The sequence below is a fragment of the Tachysurus vachellii genome, chromosome 17 (assembly GCF_030014155.1).
Source record: "Tachysurus vachellii isolate PV-2020 chromosome 17, HZAU_Pvac_v1, whole genome shotgun sequence".
NCBI lineage: Eukaryota > Metazoa > Chordata > Actinopteri > Siluriformes > Bagridae > Tachysurus > Tachysurus vachellii.
In genome coordinates this window covers 13,559,684-13,584,352 of record NC_083476.1, presented here as the reverse complement: position 1 = coordinate 13,584,352, position 24,669 = coordinate 13,559,684, and the positions used below count along the sequence as shown (strand labels likewise).

Below are 24,669 nucleotides of genomic sequence, written 5' to 3'. Positions count from 1 at the left end.
GGGAAGACAAGACAAGCTCTGATTCTTCGCTGCGGAAGTGTTCTTGGGATCTGGGAGCACAGGATCTGGCATATGTTCAGGAAGAAACAAAATCGAAGCAGCAATTCCTTTTAAGAAAATACTAGCAGGATGTCGGAAAATCCTTTACAATCAGAGGAGTCCATCAGTTCAACAGACAGCCACTAGTGAAAACTGCAACACTATAAAATAGTTCAAGTTTTATTTAAATAGCACAAATGTGGATTTGTGTGTTGTATTTATACAGCATCTGTGTGTGTGTGTGTGTGTGTGTGTGTGTGTGTGTGTGTGTGTGTGTGTGTGTGTGTGGATTTATGTGTGCACACACATACGCAGACACACTCACTCACATCCTTCATCTCTGCAAAGTGTGTGTGTGCGTGTGTGTCTGTTTGTGTAGTCAAGCCTCACCCCGATCGGTGTCATATAGGAAGACGAAGCGGTTCCAGTCGTAGTGGTCGAGGATGCTGAGCAGCGCTCCTCGTATAGATGGCCTCAACTGCAGCACAAACTGACTCTCACCCTCGATGGGGAAACTGGGTGTGATGAGGGAGATGTGCAGTGCCCCACAGAAGGACGTCAGCGTGTGCACAGATCGCTTGTCGTACAGGCCAAAAATGGCGAATACGCCCCTCGAGTACTGCGAGCAGACTGGAACACAAAACAACAGAGGGAGAAAGAGAAAGTTAGGTACCTAAAAGTTTAATTAAACAACATGCCTCAATGGAGGAAATGCATTCATTTTGCCACTCTATAGCATTTACAAACAAAGTAAATTAGTGTAGCGTTTGCTTGCAGAATTCATTTAAAGACTCTTCAAATATTTATAAGAGGGCCTATGAGAGTCATTTACCCCAATGGGTAACTTACATGAACAAGTGTATAAATTTCATCATCACTTCTCATGAACACGCCTCTTCGAATTATGCCTTTGGATATCAAAACAGTGCCGGTTCTCCCCTGACCAAACTACAAAACCACAGATGTTTTTTTTTTTAACTGAATTTCATCTCTTTTTATGTACTGAATTGGTGAGGAAAAAAAGAAGAAGACCGAACAGAATGTCTTTAAATGCTTACAAATAAACAAGACTTTCAATTAAATGTATTGTTCTTGCAACCGACAAAAACTATTCTGATAGAAAGCATGTTAACATTGATGTATTTTTTCTTCTAAACTCATGGCAGGTGACCCAAAGTCTCTGATAAGTACATACCAAAACAATCCTGCATTTCATCAAGGATATACAGACGAAGACTGAGTACCTCGTTGCGCGCGTGCTATGCTTGACAGTCTCTGTCACAATTACACTTTGCTGAATATAGAACCAGCTGAAGTGTCTTTTGTCTAGCCGTCTTGGTAATTCTCCAAACGACACTGATTGCCACTCACGTGCATCTGAGGATAATTGTAGATTATTATCTGCATCTTATTGTGCTTTAAATACAGGCTCACTAATAATGCATGTGCCATGACAGTTATCTTAATGATGGCAGAGCTCAGTTCTGAGTTTCAGGATGAAGGGTGGAATTCGGCGTTAGCAAAGAAAACACATGCATGCCGAGACAAGACAGGCAGTGCTCGAGACACCTGCATGGCCATTTTCCACCAACACAACCAACCATTGACATTCTCATCCCGCTCAAGTAGGACAGAACTGTCACACTAGAGGTTCTTATCCAGTCTAGTGGAGTGTGTGAGTGCTGCAGCTCTCAAGCCGCCTTTTCACGCTGCAGTCATTCAATTTCACCCGATTTCCACAGTCGATGCGCTTTCGTGTGATGCTGAATTGGTTCTCTTTACTCTGCTTGTCATTCCAGAGCCTTTATACGATTAGCCAACATAAAACAATTACAAAAAGAATTGGCTCCCCCCTCTTCTTATCTCCTTTGCACCTTTTTTCTATTAAATATCCCATTGCTTTCATTTGCTTATATCAGGTTATTTGTCTGATATGTGCTTATATTTATGCAAAGGATACAGCATTAACTGGAAAATCCAGCCCATATTATCTGTAAGAGCAATTACACTACAGCGGAGATCTATCCAGTCCTTTATTATGCTGGCAGTGAGTTTAGAGACCCAGGCAGTCGCGGTCACATCCATGCAATTCTCTGCCTGCCTCCATCTCGTTATAGTTTTTTTCGGACACATCTTCTATCTTCTTTTATCTGCCGGAAGGGGGATGTATGGAGAAATCACAACCCTGAGTGCAATCCCAGGGAAGGGAAAGATGTAGAGAGAAAGAGAGTGCTAAAGGGGACATGCTGGCTGCTTGTAGCAATCAAAGCAGCAATCACCTTAACAACACTTTCACCAGCCACCTTTTCCCAAAACGTCAGCTCAGCTATGCTCCAGGTTGCCTTGACCTTTTTAAAGAGTCCAAGATTCAGAATGAACACAGCCCAAGGAAAGCTTCCATCTGACATTAACCATAAAAACAAAAATTCCCCCATTTCCTGCTTGGGTTTCATGTTGACACGGAAAACCAAAGTAATCAACTTGGAATTCTGATGCATGCTCTGGGGAATGTGCTTAGGATTAGTCATTGATCATATACCCTGATCGATCCCCAGGTTGCTACTACATATCTGTGGGATTGACAGTTAGCCATTTTGACAATGGTCCATTTAGCCCTGGCTCTGATTGGTGATGACCCTGCAAACAGTAAGCAGGATCTTTCCAGTCAAATGAGCTTGCAGGTCAGCGAGGTTATGCGGCACTTCACACAATCAATGTCTTTCTTTTTGTACATGCATTTCCTGTTAACAGCTAACATTTTTGGTTTGACCTTGATTCTATTGAACAAGCCTCCTGTAGGATCCTATCCACTCTTCAAGTTGACAGAATCTGGGGAGTTGCAGAACACCAAAAAATCTCCACAGCCATTTATAGCTGGGAGTCTAAATGGAGTGTAACCTGCCATGCTTTTGGGTAGGAGAGATGGTGTTACTCTCTTCTCTGTCAATTAACCAATCACTGGTGGCTGTAAGCTCATGTAGGCAAAAAGAGCTAGTATGTACTTTCCTCTAAGTATCCAACTGTCCAGTAGGGAGTTTGAAAAGGTTCTGTGGATGGCTTCATCTGTCTCAGAGGAAGTGTGTGTTGCCTTCAGGCTCCCTAATTGGTAAGTGTGGGATTGAGAGAAAATATTGTAGAGAAAACTGTAAAAATGAAGCTGTATATGATGAATTAAGATATCAGTTTGATGAAATATTTACCATGATCTACTCAAGGGTCTTGCATAGTTGTTTTTCTTCTTACAATACCAAAAATAAAAATTGATGGAGATTATTTTCCTAACCCAATCGAATTTCTGTGACTTGATGTTACATGCGTTGCCTGACATCCAGTCAAAGCTGCTGCTATGCAGCATGATGAGCAAAGCTAAAATGCCATCCCAAAGACCATGTATGCTGCATGTAGGTTCTGAAGACAATAAGACAGTCAGGTGCAAAACAATATTTTATATTTCATCAGCCAAATGTTAATATGGTAAGGTTTGCTGGTGTTCATTTGCATGCAAGCTTTTAGTAGCTCATGTGTGAAATTGCCAGCCTCCAGAAAGAGTCGTTAAAACCTCTATATTTAAAGCTTCCTTTAGAAGAAAAGTGGAGATTTTTTTCTGCATCCCAAATATACATACATAAGATTATATACGACCCAATCAGAGTTTCTTGCTATCAGTTTCCCATCAATGACCCCTGCTTCCTTTCTTTGGTCACTTGACTTGACAGTCTGGTGTACGTGAGGGAAATAAGTGAGGGCCGAGCAGCTCCCTGAGTCTGTGTAAACCATGAAATGCAGACTCTGTGAAACAGACCCTGCTTTCCACTTCACGCATCAGTGCAGCTGAAAACCTCGCTCACATGCGCCTGACTTCATTTCCCACATTGCCTCTGGGAGGCATCCCCTCTCCACTGTTCCCCTCCTCTGAGATACAATCTTAAAGATTATGATATAAAAACAGCCATGGCAGTGCAGAGGACATATGAGGTGAAAGAATTGTTTAGTTTCATAAAGCTTCAATGGGAATAATAGAGAGAGAGCCTTCTGCTGACTGTTAATGTGTGATGGTGAGGTGAGGTTTTTCTTTGTTGTGTCTCACAGCTAGGCTGCAGAGAGCTAAGAGCAACCCTGCCTTATCGGGGAAATAAAACTAAACTACACTTATGGGATAGGATGTCTGTTGATAGATGTCTGCAGGTTTCTCTACAGCCCACAGCGTACTGCACTATGTGAGGATTTTCTTAGCTGTAGCACTTTCAGTGCCAGAGGTTTTTGTATAAAAATGTGTTCGATGTCTTTTGGGTCTTTAAGTTATAGCAAAAGTGTCTGGTTCTCAAAATGCAGGTGAATCTCAGTTGTATAAACATGTCCAAAATGTTAGATATTAAGGACTGGAATAAAGTATTATACTGGAGAGGTGTATTTGACTAGCTAGAGTAGTCACTCAAGAGATTTAGGGAAAGCATGAACATTTGTGGTCTAAATAAGGTTTTTATTATAGCAGTGATCTTCATATTTCTCCAGTGCCAAAGGAAGTGAGATTTGTGGATCAAGGAAAAGGTTTAAAGGCTCATTTATACATTCACTTGACATATTCAACAATATGACTTTATACACTGAAAGAAATTCAGATGCGTACATCAGTTCCACATGATTAAATTAAGTCAGCCAACATGATTTGATCACATACTTCCAAACACAGAGCTCACACCTGAACATCAAACTCCCAAAGCTGGTGTTGCGTAACAGATACGTTACAACCATTCCGTTTTCTCACTCACTCATCTTCTACCGCTTATCCGAACTACCTCGGGTCACGGGGAGCCTGTGCCCATCTCAGGCGTCATCGGGCATCAAGGCAGGATACACCCTGGACGGAGTGCCAACCCATCGCAGGGCACACACACACTCTCTCATTCACTCACGCACTCACACACTACAGACAATTTTCCAGAGATGCCAATCAACCTACCATGCATGTCTTTGGACCGGGGGAGGAAACCGGAGTACCCGGAGGAAACCCCCGAGGCACGGGGAGAACATGCAAACTCCACACACACAAGGTGGAGGCGGGAATCGAACCCCCAACCCTGGAGGTGTGAGGCGAATGTGCTAACCACTGCCACCGTGCCCCCCTCCCATTCCGTTTTCAACACAGAAATTTAATACTATCGCTTTAGTATAATTTCCATCAATGGAAAATATGATTTCATAATGTAACTGGTTTACGTTGATTCTGTGTGATTTGATCATGCTCACTCTGTATCATTTAATCTAGTCATTAGAAACAGGTAAACATCAAGTTTAGTATAAGCAATGAAATCACATTTACATCATATTTTTATGTCAATTATACCATATAGTATATACTAATAAATATCTTAAATCTGAATGACCTCAAATACAGTAGTTATATAATATTATTACACACAAAATTACTATTATGTTGCAATTATGACACACAAAATGGATATTTAAGGTTTTATGCATTTTGTCCAAATTGTCCAAATTTTTGTCCACCAATTTTCTCCCTAATTTAGTCTTGGCCAACCCCAAGCAAGCTCTCACCTATTAAATAGCAGCTACCAACCAGCGAGGCTGTCACACGCTTCCTTCAGGCACATGAAGCCAACCAACTGCTTATTTTTGAACTGCTGCTCATGCAACGTCAGGAGGAGGCATAACACTTATACGGATGAAAGTACTACCCACCCACTTCCACATGCATGAGCTCAGAAAGGCTCATATGATTGGCTAGGAGAGAGAATGTCTCCTCGTAATTCCCTCCCTGAGAGCATGGCCAATGTTACTCATGTTTTGGCTATATCAATTAAACCTCAATTTTAATATATATGTACACAGATTCCTTCTACCAGAGAACTGGCAGAAAGTAGAGAACCGGTAAAATGATGTGAGTATGAGACAAAAAAAGAGAAAATCAGTCAGTAAATCTGAAACACATCACTCTTCTTTGGCTTAGTCAGACATTCAGTGTGACTAATTCCAGCTCGCAAATGAATAAATGAACACTTTGTCAGTGGCATTTGCAAATTCTGTCATCACAGGCATTAATGGTGAGAGGGGAGGTGAGAAAGTCATGTGTACAAGCAGGAGGGAGGATGAAAGAAACACGTCAATGAAGCATAATGAGAACACCTGTACACATCAGCTTTGCCATCGCCCTGCCGACCTCCACTCCTCCATGTCTGGCTGTTAAATGTCACAATCACCTCAATCTCTTCCACACCACTGGCACCGTTTTAAAAGACATTATGCAAAAAACATCTTTAATGCATGCGCAATCGGTGGGAGTGGGAAAGCAGCCGGCCTTAACAGTGCAGAACAAATAATCCAGGAGGCAAGAGAGAGGCAGAGATGAAGATGGAGAGATGGACTGCCCTATGGTGAAGTGATCCCTGTTACATGTAGCAAGCATTACTGTGCTCAGCATAGACAGGACACTAAGTGAATTATATCAATTTATCAGTGTTTTTTAGTGGGTTTGCTTCTCCAACAATTATAAAATGATTCATAGATGGACCTCTTGGGTCAACTTGGAGACTGCCATGAGCATAGATAGAGCATCCAGTCATCCAAGTGAGTATTTTATGTCTAATTAAGTTATGTGTACTTCAAGTACCCAGATGATGCACTTATTCAACTAAAATAATGAAGTGCGCAAAACGGCCTCAGCTTTGTTTACACACACACTAGTTGGTAGAGTACGTAGTGCACAGTGTAAGTGCATAGCACGTCATTTGGGACACAGATAATGACTGAAAAAACAAATGCTACTTTGTTTTAGATAGTTTAAAATGTGATGTATAGCCAGTGTTGCCAGTTGCTCTTTAATTCTGTAATAATTAGTAACATGATCCTGCAAATTGGCAAAATAGCCAAGAAATCTTTCACTTGAGCAGAAATAAGTTCATAACTGCTTACAAACTACAAGATGACAGGCTTAATGATGGAACTACAACAACAAAGAGAACTGGACTGTGTTTTTGTTAGCTTAAATGGTATGTTGATAATGTTACTGTATGTTAAATTCTATCCATCCATCTATCCATCCACCTGTCGGTCCATCCACATCTGTCCATCCATCCACCCATCCATCTATTCATCCATCCTATTGTAGATGTAGTAAAAGGTAGTTGATGTACAAAAGGTTTCTAAAAAAAAAAAAAAGCACATAGCATAAATCTTTCATCATATTCTTTTTAGAATGGTTTATAAGAACCTTAAGAGTTGTTGACAAAACATGACATTCATTCCACAGGGTTTCACAGTTCAGAATGTACAGATGAGCTCCTTGTCAGTACTTTTCCTTTCTTTGTGCAACAAAACTCACAATGAAAAACTGAGATGTCAGATGTAATATGTCCATCGCTGTCTTGTGACTGGAAATGAGAAATCATTTCTTCTGACAATTCAACAAAAAGATCCACCACACTGTTCTACACCACCTGAATCTCCCACACCCAGCTGCCCTACCATATTCCACTACACCCAGCTGCCCCACCAGACTCCACCACATCCTGCTGCCCAACCAGATTCAACTACACCCAGCTGCCCTACCTAAATCTCCCACACCCAGCTGCCCCTCCAGACTCCACCACACCCAACTTCTCCACCAGACTCCACCACACCCAGCTGCCCCACCGATTCCTCCACACCTAGCTGCCCCACCAGACTCCACTACACCCAGCTGCCCTACCTAAATCTCTCACACCCAGCTGCCCCTCCAGACTCCACTACACCCAGCTTCTCCACCAGACTCCACTACACCCAGCTTCTCCACCAGACTCCACTACACCCAGCTTCTCCACCAGACTCCACCACACCTAGCTGCCCCACCAGACTCCACCACACCCAGCTGCCCTACCTAAATCTCTCACACCCAGCTGCCCCACCAGACTCCACCACACCCAGCTGCCCCACCAGACTCCACCACACCCAGCTGCCCCACCAGACTCCACTACACCCAGCTGCCCTACCTAAATCTCTCACACCCATCTGCCCCACCAGACTCCACCACACCCAGCTGCCCCACCATACTCAATTACACATAACTGCCCCTCCAGTCTCCACCACACCCAATAAATACGAATTTAAGGAGCAGTGTCTTATGCTATGTAGTAATAGCCTGTAATCATATATAAATCAATAAATAGCAATCTGTATGATTTATCAGGAACATATATACATATTTTCTCACATAAATGAAATAGCTTACCAGAAATACTATAATAGAATATTCATATTTTTACATTTAGGTATTTTGAGTTGATCAAGAAGAGCATTAAACGTATATAAAACTGGAATTTGTATTTCTTATCATCTCAGCTTTTGTCTAGTATTTGGTTCTTTGGCACAGATTTTAATGCCATATTAAAATGTAGTGAATCACAGAGATTAATTAGCCTGTTCAGCTATCCATTCAAGCTCTCATCCGTTGATCTGCTTTCTCATTTCAGTAAACGTAAATGTGTGTGCTGTTCAGTGTCATTGCAGCCGATCCTGTGGAATAAGTGTATCATCAGCACGTTGATGTTTGCCTTCATAATCACATGATACATATTCATATTCTCCCTGAACGAGAACAAACAGAAGCGGAAGTGGCTGCATTTCCATTTCTCACTGAGTTCTTAAAAGGCACATCATTAAGCACACTTCGCTGACTCGCCACTCTGCCATTCCTTTCATCATTTCCTTTTTTCAAAAAATGTTGACATTGTTTCCTCAGCTTATAACAAACACTCTTCTCTATGCTTCTCCATCCCTAATGCTTTCCCAAACTGCAGCATGACAGAGTGCCTTGCAGGGAAAGACTGGCCCATTTCTCTCTTTCATACCCATGTGGACAAAACATACACTCATCACACATACCCTGTCTTTCATCCAGCCTTGCCCTCTATTTCTCTATTTTTCACCTCCCTTTAGTAAAGCAAAACCTTTGCTCTAAACTCTGCTCTAGTCTTAGCCTTGCTATCGCTGAGCTTTGTCTTTCCATCTCTCCTTTTTATTCACTGCCTGCCTTTTAGCCTCTTTCTTCACCATGCCATTTTTTATTCTCTATTGCTTTTCGATGTATTGTTCTTCTTTGCCTTTTCTGTTTGGCTAGTTTCTTTGTATAAACCCCTGCTCACTCTCTCTTAAGGCTTAAGGCTGCTTTCACACATACAGCGATTTTTATCGCTGCAAGTCGCCAGTCGCTGAACTCTGACGTCCCTGGTAGCAATTCCTATTGCTGGTTGCCATAGTAATAATGTTTAGCAGTGGATGGTGCAATTAGCATTCCACTTGACTACAAATATGTTTTCTTGCTGCTAAAATGAAACATTCTGCAAGGATATTTGGTGTTTGTTTATAAAATTCACAAGTACAATAAGCAATAAGCACAATAACGTAAGAGATGAAGGAGAAGCAGCTTGTGCGTTTTGCCAATGGTCTCAAGTCACTTGAAATTGCCAGCTTTCTGAAAATGAATGAAGGGGGGCACGGTGGCTTAGTGGTTAGCACGTTCGCCTCACACCTCCAGGGTTGGGGGTTCGATTCCCACTTCCACCTTGTGTGTGTGGAGTTTGCATGTTCTCCCCGTGCCTCGGGGGTTTCCTCCGGGTACTCCGGTTTCCTCCCCCGGTCCAAAGACATGCATGGTAGGTTGATTGGCATCTCTGGAAAAATTGTCTGTAGTGTGTGAATGTGTGAGTGAATGAGAGTGTGTGTGCCCTGCGATGGGTTGGCACTCCGTCCAGGGTGTATCCTGCCTTGATGCCCGATGACGCCTGAGATAGGCACAGGCTCCCTGTGACCTGAGGTAGTTCGGATAAGTGGTAGAAAATGAATGAATGAATGAAAATGAATGATCTCCGTTCACTTTGTCACTGTGACTCACTGTATGTGTGAACATAGCATAAGGCTTTAGCCTTGTCTGAGAGGTTTACACAAAGATAAAACCACCTTCACAAACTATCCATTACTGCAGGTGGCACTATTAAATTTCTTGACAATTTCCCAAACTAAAAGAAGTTTGAATGAATGTAACCAATGTAGTGGAAATGTTTACTTTAGAGATGTTCATAAGAACCTGTCCTTCTATGCTTCTACATTTCTCATGGCTGGTAGTTATTGTGACTAGAGACTGCAGTTGTTTCTTCCTAAAACTGCTTCTAGCAGACCTTTAACGTGAGACCTTAGTTGTTCCCGTGGGATCTTGGTAGGTACAGATTAGCTTGGTCAGAAGATGAGCAGGTGATGCTTCTAAGCCAATGGTTGATGATGTTTTGCTTTTACATGTCCTGTATCATTTTTTTTTCCCTGTCTATAAAATCCTGATGTTATCAATGATGGGAGGCCCTTTCTCTCTCATGTTACACATGGAGTGTTGGGTCCTTCTGCAAAGCTGAGCACAATAAACCGTGAAACCTTTTTTACTCTTACCCGTGCCTACCAGTGTGATATTTTATGCTTTAATTCTCTCCAATCTCAAAACTTCCACGACACCAATCACAAGTTGTTTTTTTTTGTATAGCTCATTTGTCCAGGTCCTTAGATTAGCCCAAGTTGTGTGATTTATATTTCAACATTTTAAAAATTCAATTTCTTCAGCTAAAGCTAGCAGAATTTGATTACGAGCGTTTAATGTTATTTGACATCGACTGGGAAACGGCTTATACTTCTGGGTAGTAATATAAATATTGTTCCACTAGCTAGAACTAGCTAGAATACATAGTGCATGCTATAGTAAGTACATAATGTATAGTACGATATTTGGGACACAGCTTTGGTTCTCTTCAGAGTGAAAGACAGGAGATGGAGGAGGTATATGGGAAGGTGTACAGTATAAGGAGAAATTTGTATGATGCAGATAAAGAATTGGTCTTAAACTACAGTACATTTTGATTAGCACACATCAAGACTGAGGAAAGAAGAATAATTTCAGACCACAGGAAAGAGGAATAAATCACCAGTTCAAACCTGATGCTTGTTCTGTGATGTTAGAATGGTCTGAAACAGCATGGAAACAATCAGCTGCTTATATGGTAATCCAAATAACACAAACCATGATAGATAATGTTAACAAAAAAACCCCAGGACAAAGCATGTCCCCAGAGAACACGGGACTGGCAGGCCAGGGAGAAGCAACTGTGTTACAAAACAGCTCAGTAGATGTGTTCACTGCGGTGTTATCACAGAACACGATGGACATGTGATCCGAAACGAGAGGACGGCTCTCCTGATGGCCTGCTCGGAGCACCTTGGGGAGATCTGTTTAATTCCACCCACGCTTAAATTAAATCTAAAATGAGGGCGGAGGAAGCTGGTCTGTGCTGCACTGTGACACACACACACACACACACACACACATATTCTGAAGACTGAAGGCTCTTATGTCCGAGGATGATGGGGTTTTGCAGCATAAGCTGTCAGATGTAGTCAAGCTCATAGATGCAAGCCCTCACAACACAAACATCATTCCTGAAGCACTGCAGAGGAACGAAACGTCAGGGGAAGAAAACTGCATTTGTAAAGAGAATATTGTATACATTTGTTAAGCTATTTCAAAAACACACTTAAAGCATACTTGCTGGGAGAAATCACTAAAATATGATGAACATTCAGCGTCCATCTGAAAATGATGGATACCAGATATCTGATCATATAATTTATGATATATATAAATGAATGTATGTATGAATGAATGAATGAATGAATAAATAAATTTATGATATATATAAATGAATGAATATATATAATATATAATTATTATATAATAAAAAAAATATTTAAAAAAAATAATTGGTATGACATGCTTTTAGGTGGTCTATTACCTGCAGTGATAAAATGAGAGATGTCTTCCTTCAAATCTTTGCGTTTAATCCTTATTGGAGCATAAATATGAAAAACAAGATAATTTCATGACTCAACTTCTGTTGCAAATTCTGCAATCATGTTTCACAACAATCCTATGAACCATCTCATATTGAAAAACTAAGCACATCTGGCACCAGATGTCGCAAAGTTATTGCACTTCCCAAATAGCTGATGCTCAAATCTCACGCTTCTAACCTGAATGCTTTAGATTTAAAATACTGCTGCTGTGATCATCAAGAATGTTCTGTGCTCATTTCACCTCTCCTATTCCCAATCTGCTCATACCGACCATTCACTCAACATTTAGTACATTTAATATTGTCTTTACTTCTCTACACCTATACTCTGTAATGATTTATAGTCCCACTATCTGGGGAGGATTGCCTTTTGATTCTGGTTCCTCTAAAGATTTCTTTATAGGTATTTCTTTGCCGCTGTCTCCTCGGGTGTGTTCAGTATGAATTTGAATCGATATCTAGATTTCTATAAAGCTGCTTTGTGACAGTGTCCATTGTTAAAAGTGCTCGACAGATAAAACCGATCTGAATTGAATATTCATCCACATCAGCGTATCCAAAGTATTAATTATAATGAGAAACAATGTGTCTACATTAGCAGCAATGAATTTCCTGAATTCTTTTCTAATCCAAATAAAAAGAAGATATATAGAGCATTACAAAAATGATAATGCAAGGCTAATCAGGCCAGGAGCTGAGCTAAATTCACTTTTGCTTCATCTTTTGTTAACATCATTATCTTATAAGATAGGAACATGTCTTGTCTCAGCTGTCCTTATACAGAAATACCAGCAGGTGGATTAATTTTGGGTTTGTGTCCCTAATTCACATAAATCCAGAGTTTTCTGTTTGATTTCACACTAATTACAGTCATGGTAATTAGCTCTGAATCCAAACAACACAAGGCTGTGATATTTACAAAGCCAAAAAAACAACAACAAAGAAGCGTAAAGCATTTTTGAAGCATGGCTCAGAACCTGGCACCATCTCTCAGTTTATAAGCCCAGGCCCATTTCTGTCATTTTTTCTTCCTTGTATGCTTCTGTTGCCTCGTTTTTTTTATATATATATCTTTCTGTATATTTTTACACATGTGCCCAACATGTCCAACACCACTTGAAGCTTTAGATAGTAATTTATTGAGTCTCTGTCTCACGTGTCAGAAGGAGCAGTAGGACAAAAATAAAGAACGCAGTCAAGAGTTCAAATTAGGAGTCTTTAATGGGAATGCACACAGTAAAGGAGAGAAAGAGATCAATGTAATAAACAGCCCAATAATCTGAATCACAGGCAGGCAGAGCAATGCAGGGCAGGCAGAGACGATAATGGTAGAAACGGGCAGGGTCAAACCAGGCGGGTGAAAGGGGAGCAGGCAGAGGTGACAACGGTGGAGCAGGCAGGGTCAAACCCAGGCAGGAACGTTGCAGGGCAGGCAAAGTCATAAACCAGGAAGAGGCAGAGTTAAACCAGGCGGAACAGTAACAGTAACGAGGGCAGGGTGATTTAACAGGACCCGAAGGCAAACTGAGAACACCAACATGCATTATGAACAGCAGGGTTTGGTTGCCATGGGTTGCTTGAAACGGGAAAAGACCAGAGGCGATAAACAGGAGGGAGATGAAGGCCCATTCCACCCAAACTAGGTTGGAGGACCAGGAGGAAGGCTCTCCTGTGCACACAAGATCCTAAGTCCCTTCTCAAGCAAGTAATTTAGCTGCTTGGTCTGGCCTTTGGTGTGGGGATGGACCCCAGGAGCTGGAAGAACTAGTTCCAAAAGAGAGAAGTGAACTGGGAAACTTGTTCGGAGACAATATTTTGGAGGATACTGTGCAGATGAAAGACATGCTGGAGGAGGAGCTGGGCGGTTTCCTCTGACAACTTGGGTAGGAGAATGAAGTGAGCCATTTTAGAAAAGCGGTCAGCCACGGAAAGAACTAGGGTGTTGATTGAAGAGGGAAGTAGTCTGGCGATACAAAATGAGAGGCCAAATTGCATTACAAGGTACTGATAGTCAAGGGAATAGGAAGTGCAAAGCATCAACTGTTGCTTCCACTGCTCGATAACCTACAGCTTGGCCTTGCTGAACAGCAGTGATATGATGTAGGCTACCTTTGAGTGCTCGAAGGGGAATGATGACAGTTGGAACTCAAAGATGACCACACACTGCATAAGGAAAGGTCTACACAGTCCAGTTCTTTTGCCAAAGAAATGTTCAGGATGAGGCAGATAGGGCTTACAAAGTATGGCAGGAGCAGGGGAAACAGGAGTGACTGTAGAGGCTGGTCTGGGTGGAGGGTTTAGGTAGCATATCATTTCTTGTATTGCGGCAGTGAGGTCTTTCAACTGTCGCTCATGTGCCACTGAGGTCTTGGAGAGGGTACCAAAGAGCACCTGCATAGTCAATGTGTCTGCTGGGTCCATGTCTGCCCAGATGATACTGTCGTCATGGGCAGGTGAGGTCTCAAATGCAAAACGCAGATAAGAGTTCAAACTCAGAGTTTTTTTTATTTTTTTTATTGAAACCTGCACAGAACGGGGAAGACATGTAAACGGGGCAATGCAAGATGGGTGGGAATCAATGTATTAAACAGTCCAGTAATCCAAATCACAGGCAAACAGAGCAATGCAGGACAGGCAGAGACAATAACAGTAGAAACAGGCAGGGTCAAACCAGGCAGGCAGAGGGGGAGCAGGTAGAGACGCTAGCGGTAGACCAGGCAGGGTCTAAACCAGGAAGGAACGTCGCAGGGTAGGCAGTGTCAGAAACTAGGAAGAGGCAGAGTCAATCTAGGCAGACCAGAATCAGAAACAAATGCAGGATTACTTCACAGGAGAGCAAGGCAGACTGAGAAGTCTTTGTACCATGCTTATATAGCGGCGCGTGGTACAAAATGGCGGCCACCCCAGAAGTGCTTCCCAAAGATGGCAGCCAATCCTGAAGTGACATCACAAAGCCAGAACCGTGTGTAATGTGAACCAACAATGTGTGTGTCTATAAGAGAGGCAGTACAGACAACACGATGATGATGGATAGATTAGGTTGCAGTAAAAACTTCATGGTACAGTCGTTCACACTTCCTGTGTGGATCATTACGGGCCCATTCACAGCCTGCTGCTCTTCAAACCCATGCGATCACTCAGCACATTCACACAGCGTGATTAGTGCAGCATTTTTTCCCTTTTGTTTTTTTTCAATAGCCTGAGTAAATGCTGGCTCAAATGTTCATCATCATTCAGTTTACCCAACTCACACTAATAATCAACTGCCTTTGATTAGATAACTGATGGAGAAGTGATTTAGCATGAGCAGCGTTTCAGATGCTTCATCACTTCTGTGCATGTATAAATTGCTTTTCAGAGATAAATTAGAAGACGGCAGCGAATGCTCGGCTCAATCCTGAAAATATAATAGTACTGCTTTTGCGCAATTCCTTTCATATTCCTGTTCTATCTCTTCAGTGACCTTTTTTAAGAAACCATTACGCAATTGAATGTCATAGTCTAGTAACAAACAGTTGATGAGTGTAAAGATTTAATAAATCTCTGCCAGTTTAAATCATAAATCAGCTCTCAGATATGTTAATGATTCAGCTTACATTTATAACTTCTCCATTTACTGTTTTTCTTGTGTGAAAAGACGCCTTTTTGGGCTGCTGAAAAATTGGCTTGAGTTGATAAATGATTTAAAAGCTTTCAAAGATGGTGATGGAATTTTCCTGAAGCGAAATGGTAAGGTCAATTCGATCAGTGTGTGTTATAAACCATAGGCGAAAGAAGGTCTGGCGCTTTTATTGAGCTTCAATATTTGAACCTCTGTCAATAATATAAGAATGTTCTGTCTGAGGCTGACCTGATTAAATTAAATCCAAATTAAAAAAAAAAAAGGAGTCATAGTCTGTAATATAATTTATCCACAAAAAAACAACTTTTGTTAGACAATAAAGTTGTTATCACGACCAAACAAGAAAGAAATATATAATAATGCATGGCTTCTTAGGACTTTTACTTTGTAGCAGAGGTGGGAGTAAGTCACACGTGCAAGTCACAAGTAAGTCTCAAGTCATGAATGTCAAGTCGGGTCTTTTTTTTAATATTTGTCAAGCAAGTCACAAGTCTCCAATTTGCGACTTAAGTCTAACTCGAGTCAAGTCGAGTCCCCCATCTTTGAATCATTTAACTCAAGTCCGAGTCAAGTCTCGAGTCATGAATGTCAAGTAAAAGTCAAGTCGAGTCTTTTTTTAATATTTGTCAAGCAAGTCTCAAGTCTCAAATTTGCGACTTAAGTCTAACTCGAGTCAAGTCGAGTCCCCCATCTTTGAATCATTTAACTCAAGTCCGAGTCAAGTCTCGAGTCATGAATGTCAAGTAAAAGTCAAGTCGAGTCTTTTTTTAATATTTGTCAAGCAAGTCTCAAGTCTCAAATTTGCGACTTAAGTCTAACTCGAGTCAAGTCGAGTCCCCCATCTTTGAATCATTTAACTCAAGTCCGAGTCAAGTCTCGAGTCATGAATGTCAAGTAAAAGTCAAGTCGAGTCTTTTTTTAATATTTGTCAAGCAAGTCTCAAGTCTCCAATTTGCGACTTAAGTCTAACTCGAGTCAAGTCGAGTCCCCCATCTTTGAATCATTTAACTCAAGTCCGAGTCAAGTCTCGAGTCATGAATGTCAAGTAAAAGTCAAGTCGAGTCTTTTTTTAATATTTGTCAAGCAAGTCTCAAGTCTCAAATTTGCGACTTAAGTCTAACTCGAGTCAAGTCGAGTCCCCCATCTTTGAATCATTTAACTCAAGTCCGAGTCAAGTCTCGAGTCATGAATGTCAAGTAAAAGTCAAGTCGAGTCTTTTTTTAATATTTGTCAAGCAAGTCTCAAGTCTGAAATTTGCGACTTAGGTCTGACTCGAGTCAAGTCATATGACTCGAGTCCCCCATCTCTGCTTTGTAGTAACTGAATTGTTACTTTGTAGTGAAAATAACAGCATTAATATATTATATTAAATATACAAAACTGAACTTAGTTTTTAATATCAGACAAATCCATTCAGAAAATATTTTTAATTCCTAAAATTAATTTTAGCATGCCAGCATAAATGAATAGGTGCCCAGCCTCTCATTCATTCCCAGTTCAGCCATGAAACACAACCAACTGTGTTTCATATCTGCACTACTATGTTTAATTTAACTTATTGTATTCTGTATTTAAGGTTTTTGTATGGGTTTTATATGAGCTTAGTTTTATATGGTTCCCTATCTACAGTATGTAACCCTTTTTTTATCACAACTAACTAGCTGTTCATGGGCTCTGCACATGCGAAAATAATGTCCTCCTCCTCCCCAGCACTGCTGTGAAGATCTGCTACAGGGGTTCCTACTAGTTTGCCTTTCACAGCAGCAGCATCTCCAACATCCAAGCATTTCTAACTGAGCAGGTCTTCATACTCACTCAGCAGCAGCAGCAGCAGCTCTGTAGCAGATCTAGTCCACCAAGACCAAACCTACTTACACCCCATTACTCACAATAAAAATGTTAAATCCTTTCCAAGCGTTGTCATGACTGAAATATTATTATGTGTTGTGAGTGAGCAGAATGTCATTGTTTAAAAAATTCCCCCTCTCTTCAAATCCAGACAATGCAACAGCCAACTACAGCTAGGACTCCAAGGGAGCATAATGTACCATGCTTTCTGTGTGGGAAGGATGGCGTTACTCTCTTGCTTGTCAATCAATGCCACACTAATTGATGGTAGATGAGAGTTAGTACTGTTAGTGTTTCAGTTCCTGAGTTCCTCTTAGCATGAGCAGTAGTTAGAATACAAGCTCTATTAGATAAAGATGAGCTAGCTGGTGAAAGGGGATTAGCAACTGACCAAAAAACCTCAATAAAAATTAAACTAATAAAGTTAAGACCAAACAGACTGTGAGGATCCCAATCATGAAACCTGTACCCAAGAGGTGCCAGGGAAATCTTCATAACCCAAGCAAACCTAAAGTAATTAGTCGGGTTCTGTGAAGGTACAACAGCCACCTTAAACTCTACACAGGCATTAAGAGTACTGTTTTGCTATCAGTGAAGGATGCCTGCTGACATCAGACATTCAAATCAATAAATCCTAATCCAAACACTAATCCAAAAGAAGACAGTCTACATACTCTTTCTGTCTGAGGTTGACGAGCTGGAACCGAAGCAGCCACAACACTGACCCTTTTACCTCAGCCCATGAATGTACATTATTGACAAAGTGTGGTCCTAATAAGCTGGGATGTGCTACACATATCCAGCTCTCCTGATCAAATGAAGATGCACTAAGAGGAGAGCCGTACATTCTAAATATACAGCAGCCAGGCAAAATTTAGAGTTGCGTTAAATGTCAAGGACAGATGTAATCTCCTTGTGCCCTAATGAAGGGTGGGAAAACGCTCTCAGATCTTTTAAGGGCTTTTACAATCCCGCTGTGAATTACAAGAAAGCCACTTTTAAAATGTGAAAAAATGACACTTTTGTTCTCAAGATGTAAGCTGACAGAATGAAATCACTAAAGACTGACATGACTGCGGCTGTAGCAATCCCTTATCTATTATCACTGTGTCTCTGAGTGAGCTCCAGCTCTGGCTTTGAACTCCCCTTTAGAAAACTTCTACAGTGCTAAAATGTCGTCACACATCTGGCGTGATAATCATAAAGGGAACTTTGGGTTAAAGTGTATTGCTACGCTTAATATGAGCTGTTTTGCACATTATCTTTACACGATGATCACTTAGACTAACTCAGTGTTCGTGAAGATCTTATCCTTTATCCTATCTGGTCCAAAGACATGTGTTAGCTAGCATCAATAAATTGTCTGTAGTCTGTACCCTATCCTGTGGGTCCCAATCTTGTGCCATGAGTCCCATAAAATAGACTCCAGGGAAGATAGGTGGTACAGAAAATGGAAGAAAATTTGAAATAATTTGGAAATAAAAATTGGAAATAATTTGCATTTGTCACAATAACATCATAATAAAATGCTTCAAGATGTAATGTAATTGGAAAACAATAAACCTTCAAACAATTATGTTTCATTTCATCCCATCGCCCTGTCACGTCATGCTTTATTCTTTACTAGGCGATAAATTACGTATTTGAAGGGCAGTGTGGTGACTCAGTGGATCAGCCTTCAACTCTCTGAACACGAATAGGAGAAACGAATGTCAATGTATTGTACATGTATGTGACAATAAGAGCTTTCCTTTTTCAGTAAGTGCCTGTCTAGTTTTCTCGCATAGAAAAGAAAAACAAACTTGAAAGGAAAAAAAAAGACGAAAGAAAACACCTTGATGAGAAACTGTATAACAATCAAACCAAACAGTACATTCAATTAATCAGTTTTCACCTCAGTTCATTCAAATACTAAAATAGAATCTCTTTCCCTTGTGGTTTTTGTGTCGTATGTGTGCACCGGTGTGTAAATAATTGCTTTTGTGTGTGTGTGTGTGTGTGTGTGTTTCTGTGTATTTGTTAGTGCATGTGCACACGTTTGTAAGAGTAGCTATCATGATTGATTTCCGTGCACAGCGGCAGGTTTGGCCCATGGCTGAATAATTGGCTGTGTTTCCTCCTGCTGGTTGCTCCAGCTGGGAGAGAGAGAAGGCATCTCTCAACATTGCACAATGTCACTCTTCTCAGCTCAGGGCTCTTCCTCAGCCAGAAATGCAGCATTTACAAATATGTATGTATAAAAACACAATATCTGTGTTTTTCATATTTGTTACAGTCATATTTCTAAAGCATTATTTGTGCACTGGCTAAGAAACACACCTTAGCAGCAACCGCAGTACTGCAGCAGTGCATTTGTGATTAAAAACTCGTGCAGGGAACTGAATGTTCTTGCAGAAAATCGAGGAATGACACTGACATGACAAACCTCTGTGTCTCGTAGGGGCTTGAGTTCAAGATTGGGTCTTTCTTTAAAGAAACGTCATGCAGCCTTTTTATTGTCAGGATATAATTAAGCGTCACAAAAGAGGGTTTTGTTACCTGTTTCAGGGATTCACATTTATTTCAGTAAGGAAGATTGTAGGAATGAACAATTTTGGCTAAATCAGACACAAGATATCTGAGCCTGGCTTCCAAAAAAGACTTATCTCACAGCACAGGCAAAGCTTTGAGATCACAGAGATAAGCTCACTGATAGAGTGGCACACACACAGCTAACACACAGATTCACAGATTTGACTCAATGCATTGTTCTTCATGTAGAGTATTTACAGTATATATGATATAAACAATATGTATTTTATGGTAGTTTCTATGGTTGCCTTGAGCTCGCAACTCTAGCCTTTGTGTGTGCGTGTGTGTGTGTGTGTGCTTCCTGTGGGAATTCACTAAATTCTAGGGGTTTCATTACCACGACGTAAAGTGGCCGTGTTTCTAGAGGTCTTGGAAAAACGCCCTCTTTCAAAAAAAAGAGCATACCTACGATGGACAATGAAAGACAAAGCAGTCATACAGGTAGATTTTATATTTTATATCTATTATGCTTTATTATCTTACAGTTAAGCTATTTTCGAAAACAACCAAAAACTACGGTTAGGGTTAGGGTTAGGGTATCAAATAGGCCACGCCTACCCGATGACGCAATATCTGTTACAATGTTCTGAAATCCCTAGAAATAAATGCATCCCATTTCCTGTGCTTCTGGGGTTTCCTCCAGTTTCCTCCACCAGTCCAACTAATTTAAATTGATTAGATTTAAAGGAAAAAAAAAAAAAATTGAAAAAAAAAATATATATTTTTTGTCAGCTGTCACTCACCATTATGTTACTGCATTACTTTAGTTAGCACTATTTAGGTTAGATTAATTAAGTCATTTAGGTTTCTGGGCAGCAAAAATACATGGGACTGGGCATCACAATGGAGCTTTTTTGACCAATATTATAGGTATCTCTAATACATTATCAAAATATGTGTAGTGCAGAAAAATATTGTTGACTCCTGAATCAGACATTTTTTTCATAGAGAAAGAGCAAAGGATTTTAAATGATCTTGTATTTTTTATACATTGTATAGTTAATCACAAATCAAGACAAAACTTATTGCAGCGGTGCCATTGCTATAATTCATTCATTCATTCATTCATTCATTCATTCATTCATTTATTCATTCATTCGTTCAGTCATTCATATTCAGTTAGTGCTTTATCCTATTTAGGGTCACTATAAGCTGCAGTGCACAAGAATATTAAAAGAGTAAAGACACAGAAAGACAAAGGAAACTTATCTAAAAGCAGAACCTTTTTTTAAGCCAAAGGAGAGACTGTGGTGACCAAAGACCTCGTTGTCTCAGAAGATCAGGATTATGAATTCATTGGTCAAAGTTCAGTTATTTTGCATGAAGGAAAAAAAGCAGTATAAGAAGCAAATGCATTTTTCCATATTCATACACCCTTTCCATCAATATGCATTAAGACTGATCACTGCTTTAGGTAAAAAATTAAAAAAAAAAAAAAAAGGGTGATAAACTTTACAGCTACACTGGAGATGATGGTGCTTCTGTATATTGTCAGAAAGTAAAAGAAACACTACTGCAACATAAAGAAGCTGCAGTATAACCCAGCAATTCCACCAAAATCATCTCACCACAGTGTGCCATGTCCAACAGGATAGTATGTGATGGCCCTTCACACAGAGCGCTCCAGTGAGTCAGAGCCTCTATAAATCTCTATCAGAGCCAGATAGCGAGCTTGTGACCTCATTATGGACTATAACAAGCATTATCGACACTGCTTGGGTCTGGAATTTATGTCTCTCTGTTCACACAGACACCCTCTACAACACCAGGGCTTTACACAGGGCAGAGAGTACAACAACCTTTCCTGGAGCTTTGTAGACTTACTGCAACTCCCTGAACTAAAAAAAAAAGCCACAGCAAAGCATCCATCCCTGTCCAAACTCATTTGGTTTTGCTAAACCTGATTTAACAAAACTCTACCAAATGGCCACTTCCTCCATCGAAATCGAGCAGGTCTAAAAATAAACCTCAATCACACTTCACATGCAGCCTGACGAGATTCCGGCGAATCAGAGTAAGAAGGAGGACAAAATGTGCACCCCACATCTTCATGAACCTTAGACTAAAGGTTTAGAGATGGCACAGCAAGGGTAGTTATTACAAGACACACACACACGCACGTCACTAGAGATACAGAGCATGACGTCTGACTAATGCTGTTCTGGTATAAAAACCTGTATCTGATCGCCACAGGCACAAAGGCCCACAAGTATGACTTAGCCATCCCATTGCAAGCAAAGACATCCATGGATGTCCATTACTGAGGCGATTTATATTACCGCTTATTGATCTACTTTATTAGCTATTACTGTGATCTTGCCTGGCTTACATTGGTGATCAGTATTAGGCTGCGTGTCTTGCATGTAGCTATAACAGCTCTCAAACATGCAGTAAAAACAGCTGAAATCTACATATGTCTGAACAACCTACTGTACACAGACAAAATAGATTTATTATGTTATGTGAAGTCATCAACAATAGAAAATGAAATGAATCCTGGGTATTCATAATCTGATATTTTACATTCTACAATAAACCCTGGCTTATTTGTATACTTGTAGTATCGACAAATAAATATGGCACGTGACCGCTTTAAACACAGTCTCAGGCTTGTCTCAGGCTTTTGACATAAGAAAAGTCCATATGTAGTGTGTAAATCCTTTTCACAGTACATACTTCCACTAATCAGTTTCTGAAAAACTGGGTTATTTCTGACTTCGAACAAACTTTTCTGAACTTTTCTAAACGAAACTGTCTACGCTTAGCTCCAATAGACGTATATTCTGTTTCCCTCATACAGACTGTACAGATTTGAGACTGTACAGATATGTCAGTGATATAAGGCATGCTGTTGGGTGACCTGAAGGTGTGAGTCTGACACTAGTCTGTGAGTGTGAGCCCCAATTCTTTAGAGTAATAAGTGCAAGATAGTAAAAATAATAAGGCAGTTTAACATTAAGTGTTAGGGGGCACGGTGGCTTAGTGGTTAGCAAGTTCGCCTCACACCTCCAGGGTTGGGGTTCGATTCCCGCCTCCGCCTTGTGTGTGTGGAGTTTGCATGTTCCTTGGGGGTTTCCTCCGGGTACTCCGGTTTCCTCCACCGGTCCAAAGACATGCATAGTAGGTTGATTGGCATCTCTGGAAAATTGTCCGTAGTGTGTGATTGCGTGATATTGCGTGAGTGAATGAGTATGTGTGTGTGTGTGTGCCCTGCGATGGGTTGGCACTCCGTCCAGGGTGTATCCTGCCTTGATGCCCGATGACGCTTGAGATAGGCACAGGCTCCCCGTGACCCGAGGTAGTTCGGATAAGCGGTAGAAGATGAATGAATGAATGAATGAACATTTAGTGTTTAAATAATAAAAAAAGAAAGGCGATAACAAAGTCAGGCGGAAAGTAAAAAGAAAGAAAGAAAGAAAGAAAGAAAGAGTAAAAAATTCAGAAGAATGTCTAACGTCAGTGTTAACACGTCGAGTGATCACTGCATATCTCATTTCAGCAACAGCATTTATTATGAAATAAATCAATAAAATCTGTAGTTTAATTATTATCATGAATTAAAAACATTATCAACATTAAACACCGTTAAAAATCCATTCTGTCTTGCTACTACATGTTACCCAAGTGCACATCAATATTCAGTTTCTTTCAAACAATTGCTATTTCTTATTTCTTCTATCCTTTTTTATTTTTAATTTATTTTTTTAAATGTGTTTCTTTAGTTGAACAGTCTAAAGGAAAAGTAGGGTCAGGTTTTCATTTCACTACAAGCTGTATTCTGTATATTACTGTTTATGTGGCAAATAAAACTGAACTTGACTTTTTGCTGGTTTGCTTTTTGCTCGACCTCCATTCTGATTATTATCTTACAAGAACGTACACATCTACACAGCGTTCAGTGGCTTAAATCAGAGAAAAGCCATCACTAGGATTACGTACTTTCTGCACCAGTCGGGCAAATGTTCAGGTTACGCTCATAAGGCCATCCTTAAAAATATTCTTGTTTGCCGTAACCCGACCGACCCTGTCAATTTAGGACAGATTCAGTTTTTTATTTATTTTTTTTTGCTTTAAGTCCGACCGACTTGCCGGTTGTAAATTTGTGTTAAGACCGACCATTTTTTTTTTACTCTTCAAACAACTAATAAAAAAGCAGTAAAATAATGAAAAAAAAAACGGGTTCAGGCACCATAATACATCTAAAAAATTCATTAAAACAGCTCGATACCGCTTTAACTTGGCACGAAGTTCTGGAAAAACTGTACCCAGCATCAAAATAAGGTTTGCAATGATGCGCCCGAAGGCACGGGTTGAAGACCCAGTCAGTGACGTCACGATATGCTAATTTGTTTAAAGTCATATCTATGTAATCACCATCACCAAAATTGTACTTTTTTTTTTTTTACATTGAAACTTGAAAAAAAAAATAGACCTACCTACCGACCCTTTTTTTTTTGATTCTCAGAACCTGAGATCCCAGAGTTTCTTGTGAACATATAAGACTTCAGATTAAAAACTAACATGGTGGGCAATCTTTCAGTTCTGCTTGCTTTGGGAGAACTACTGAATTTTTGATACCTTCCGGTCAGAGGACGTTGCAAAAAATTTGTTTTCTGTTAGGAAACTAGGAACGAGTACACCAGAGGAACAGCTCATGTTGGACGTTTGGGGGACAAAGTTAGGGAGGTCAGATTAAGATTAAGGTTT

General features: G+C 40.4%; 1 protein-coding gene across 10 annotated transcripts in view; it reads right to left on the bottom strand.

The window, feature by feature from the left end:
- Positions 1–24,669, bottom strand: part of gria4b (glutamate receptor, ionotropic, AMPA 4b) — a 106,655-nt gene that overhangs the window by 53,808 nt on the left and 28,178 nt on the right. For all 10 annotated transcript variants that reach the window (XR_009649818.1, XR_009649819.1, XM_060891643.1 and 7 more), the window contains exon 3: positions 430–669. Coding sequence is in view for 8 of the 10 variants with exons in the window: in XM_060891643.1 (XP_060747626.1) it covers positions 430–669 (240 nt within the window). In the remaining 2 variants the exon portion in view is untranslated. The remainder of the gene's footprint in view (positions 1–429; positions 670–24,669) is intronic.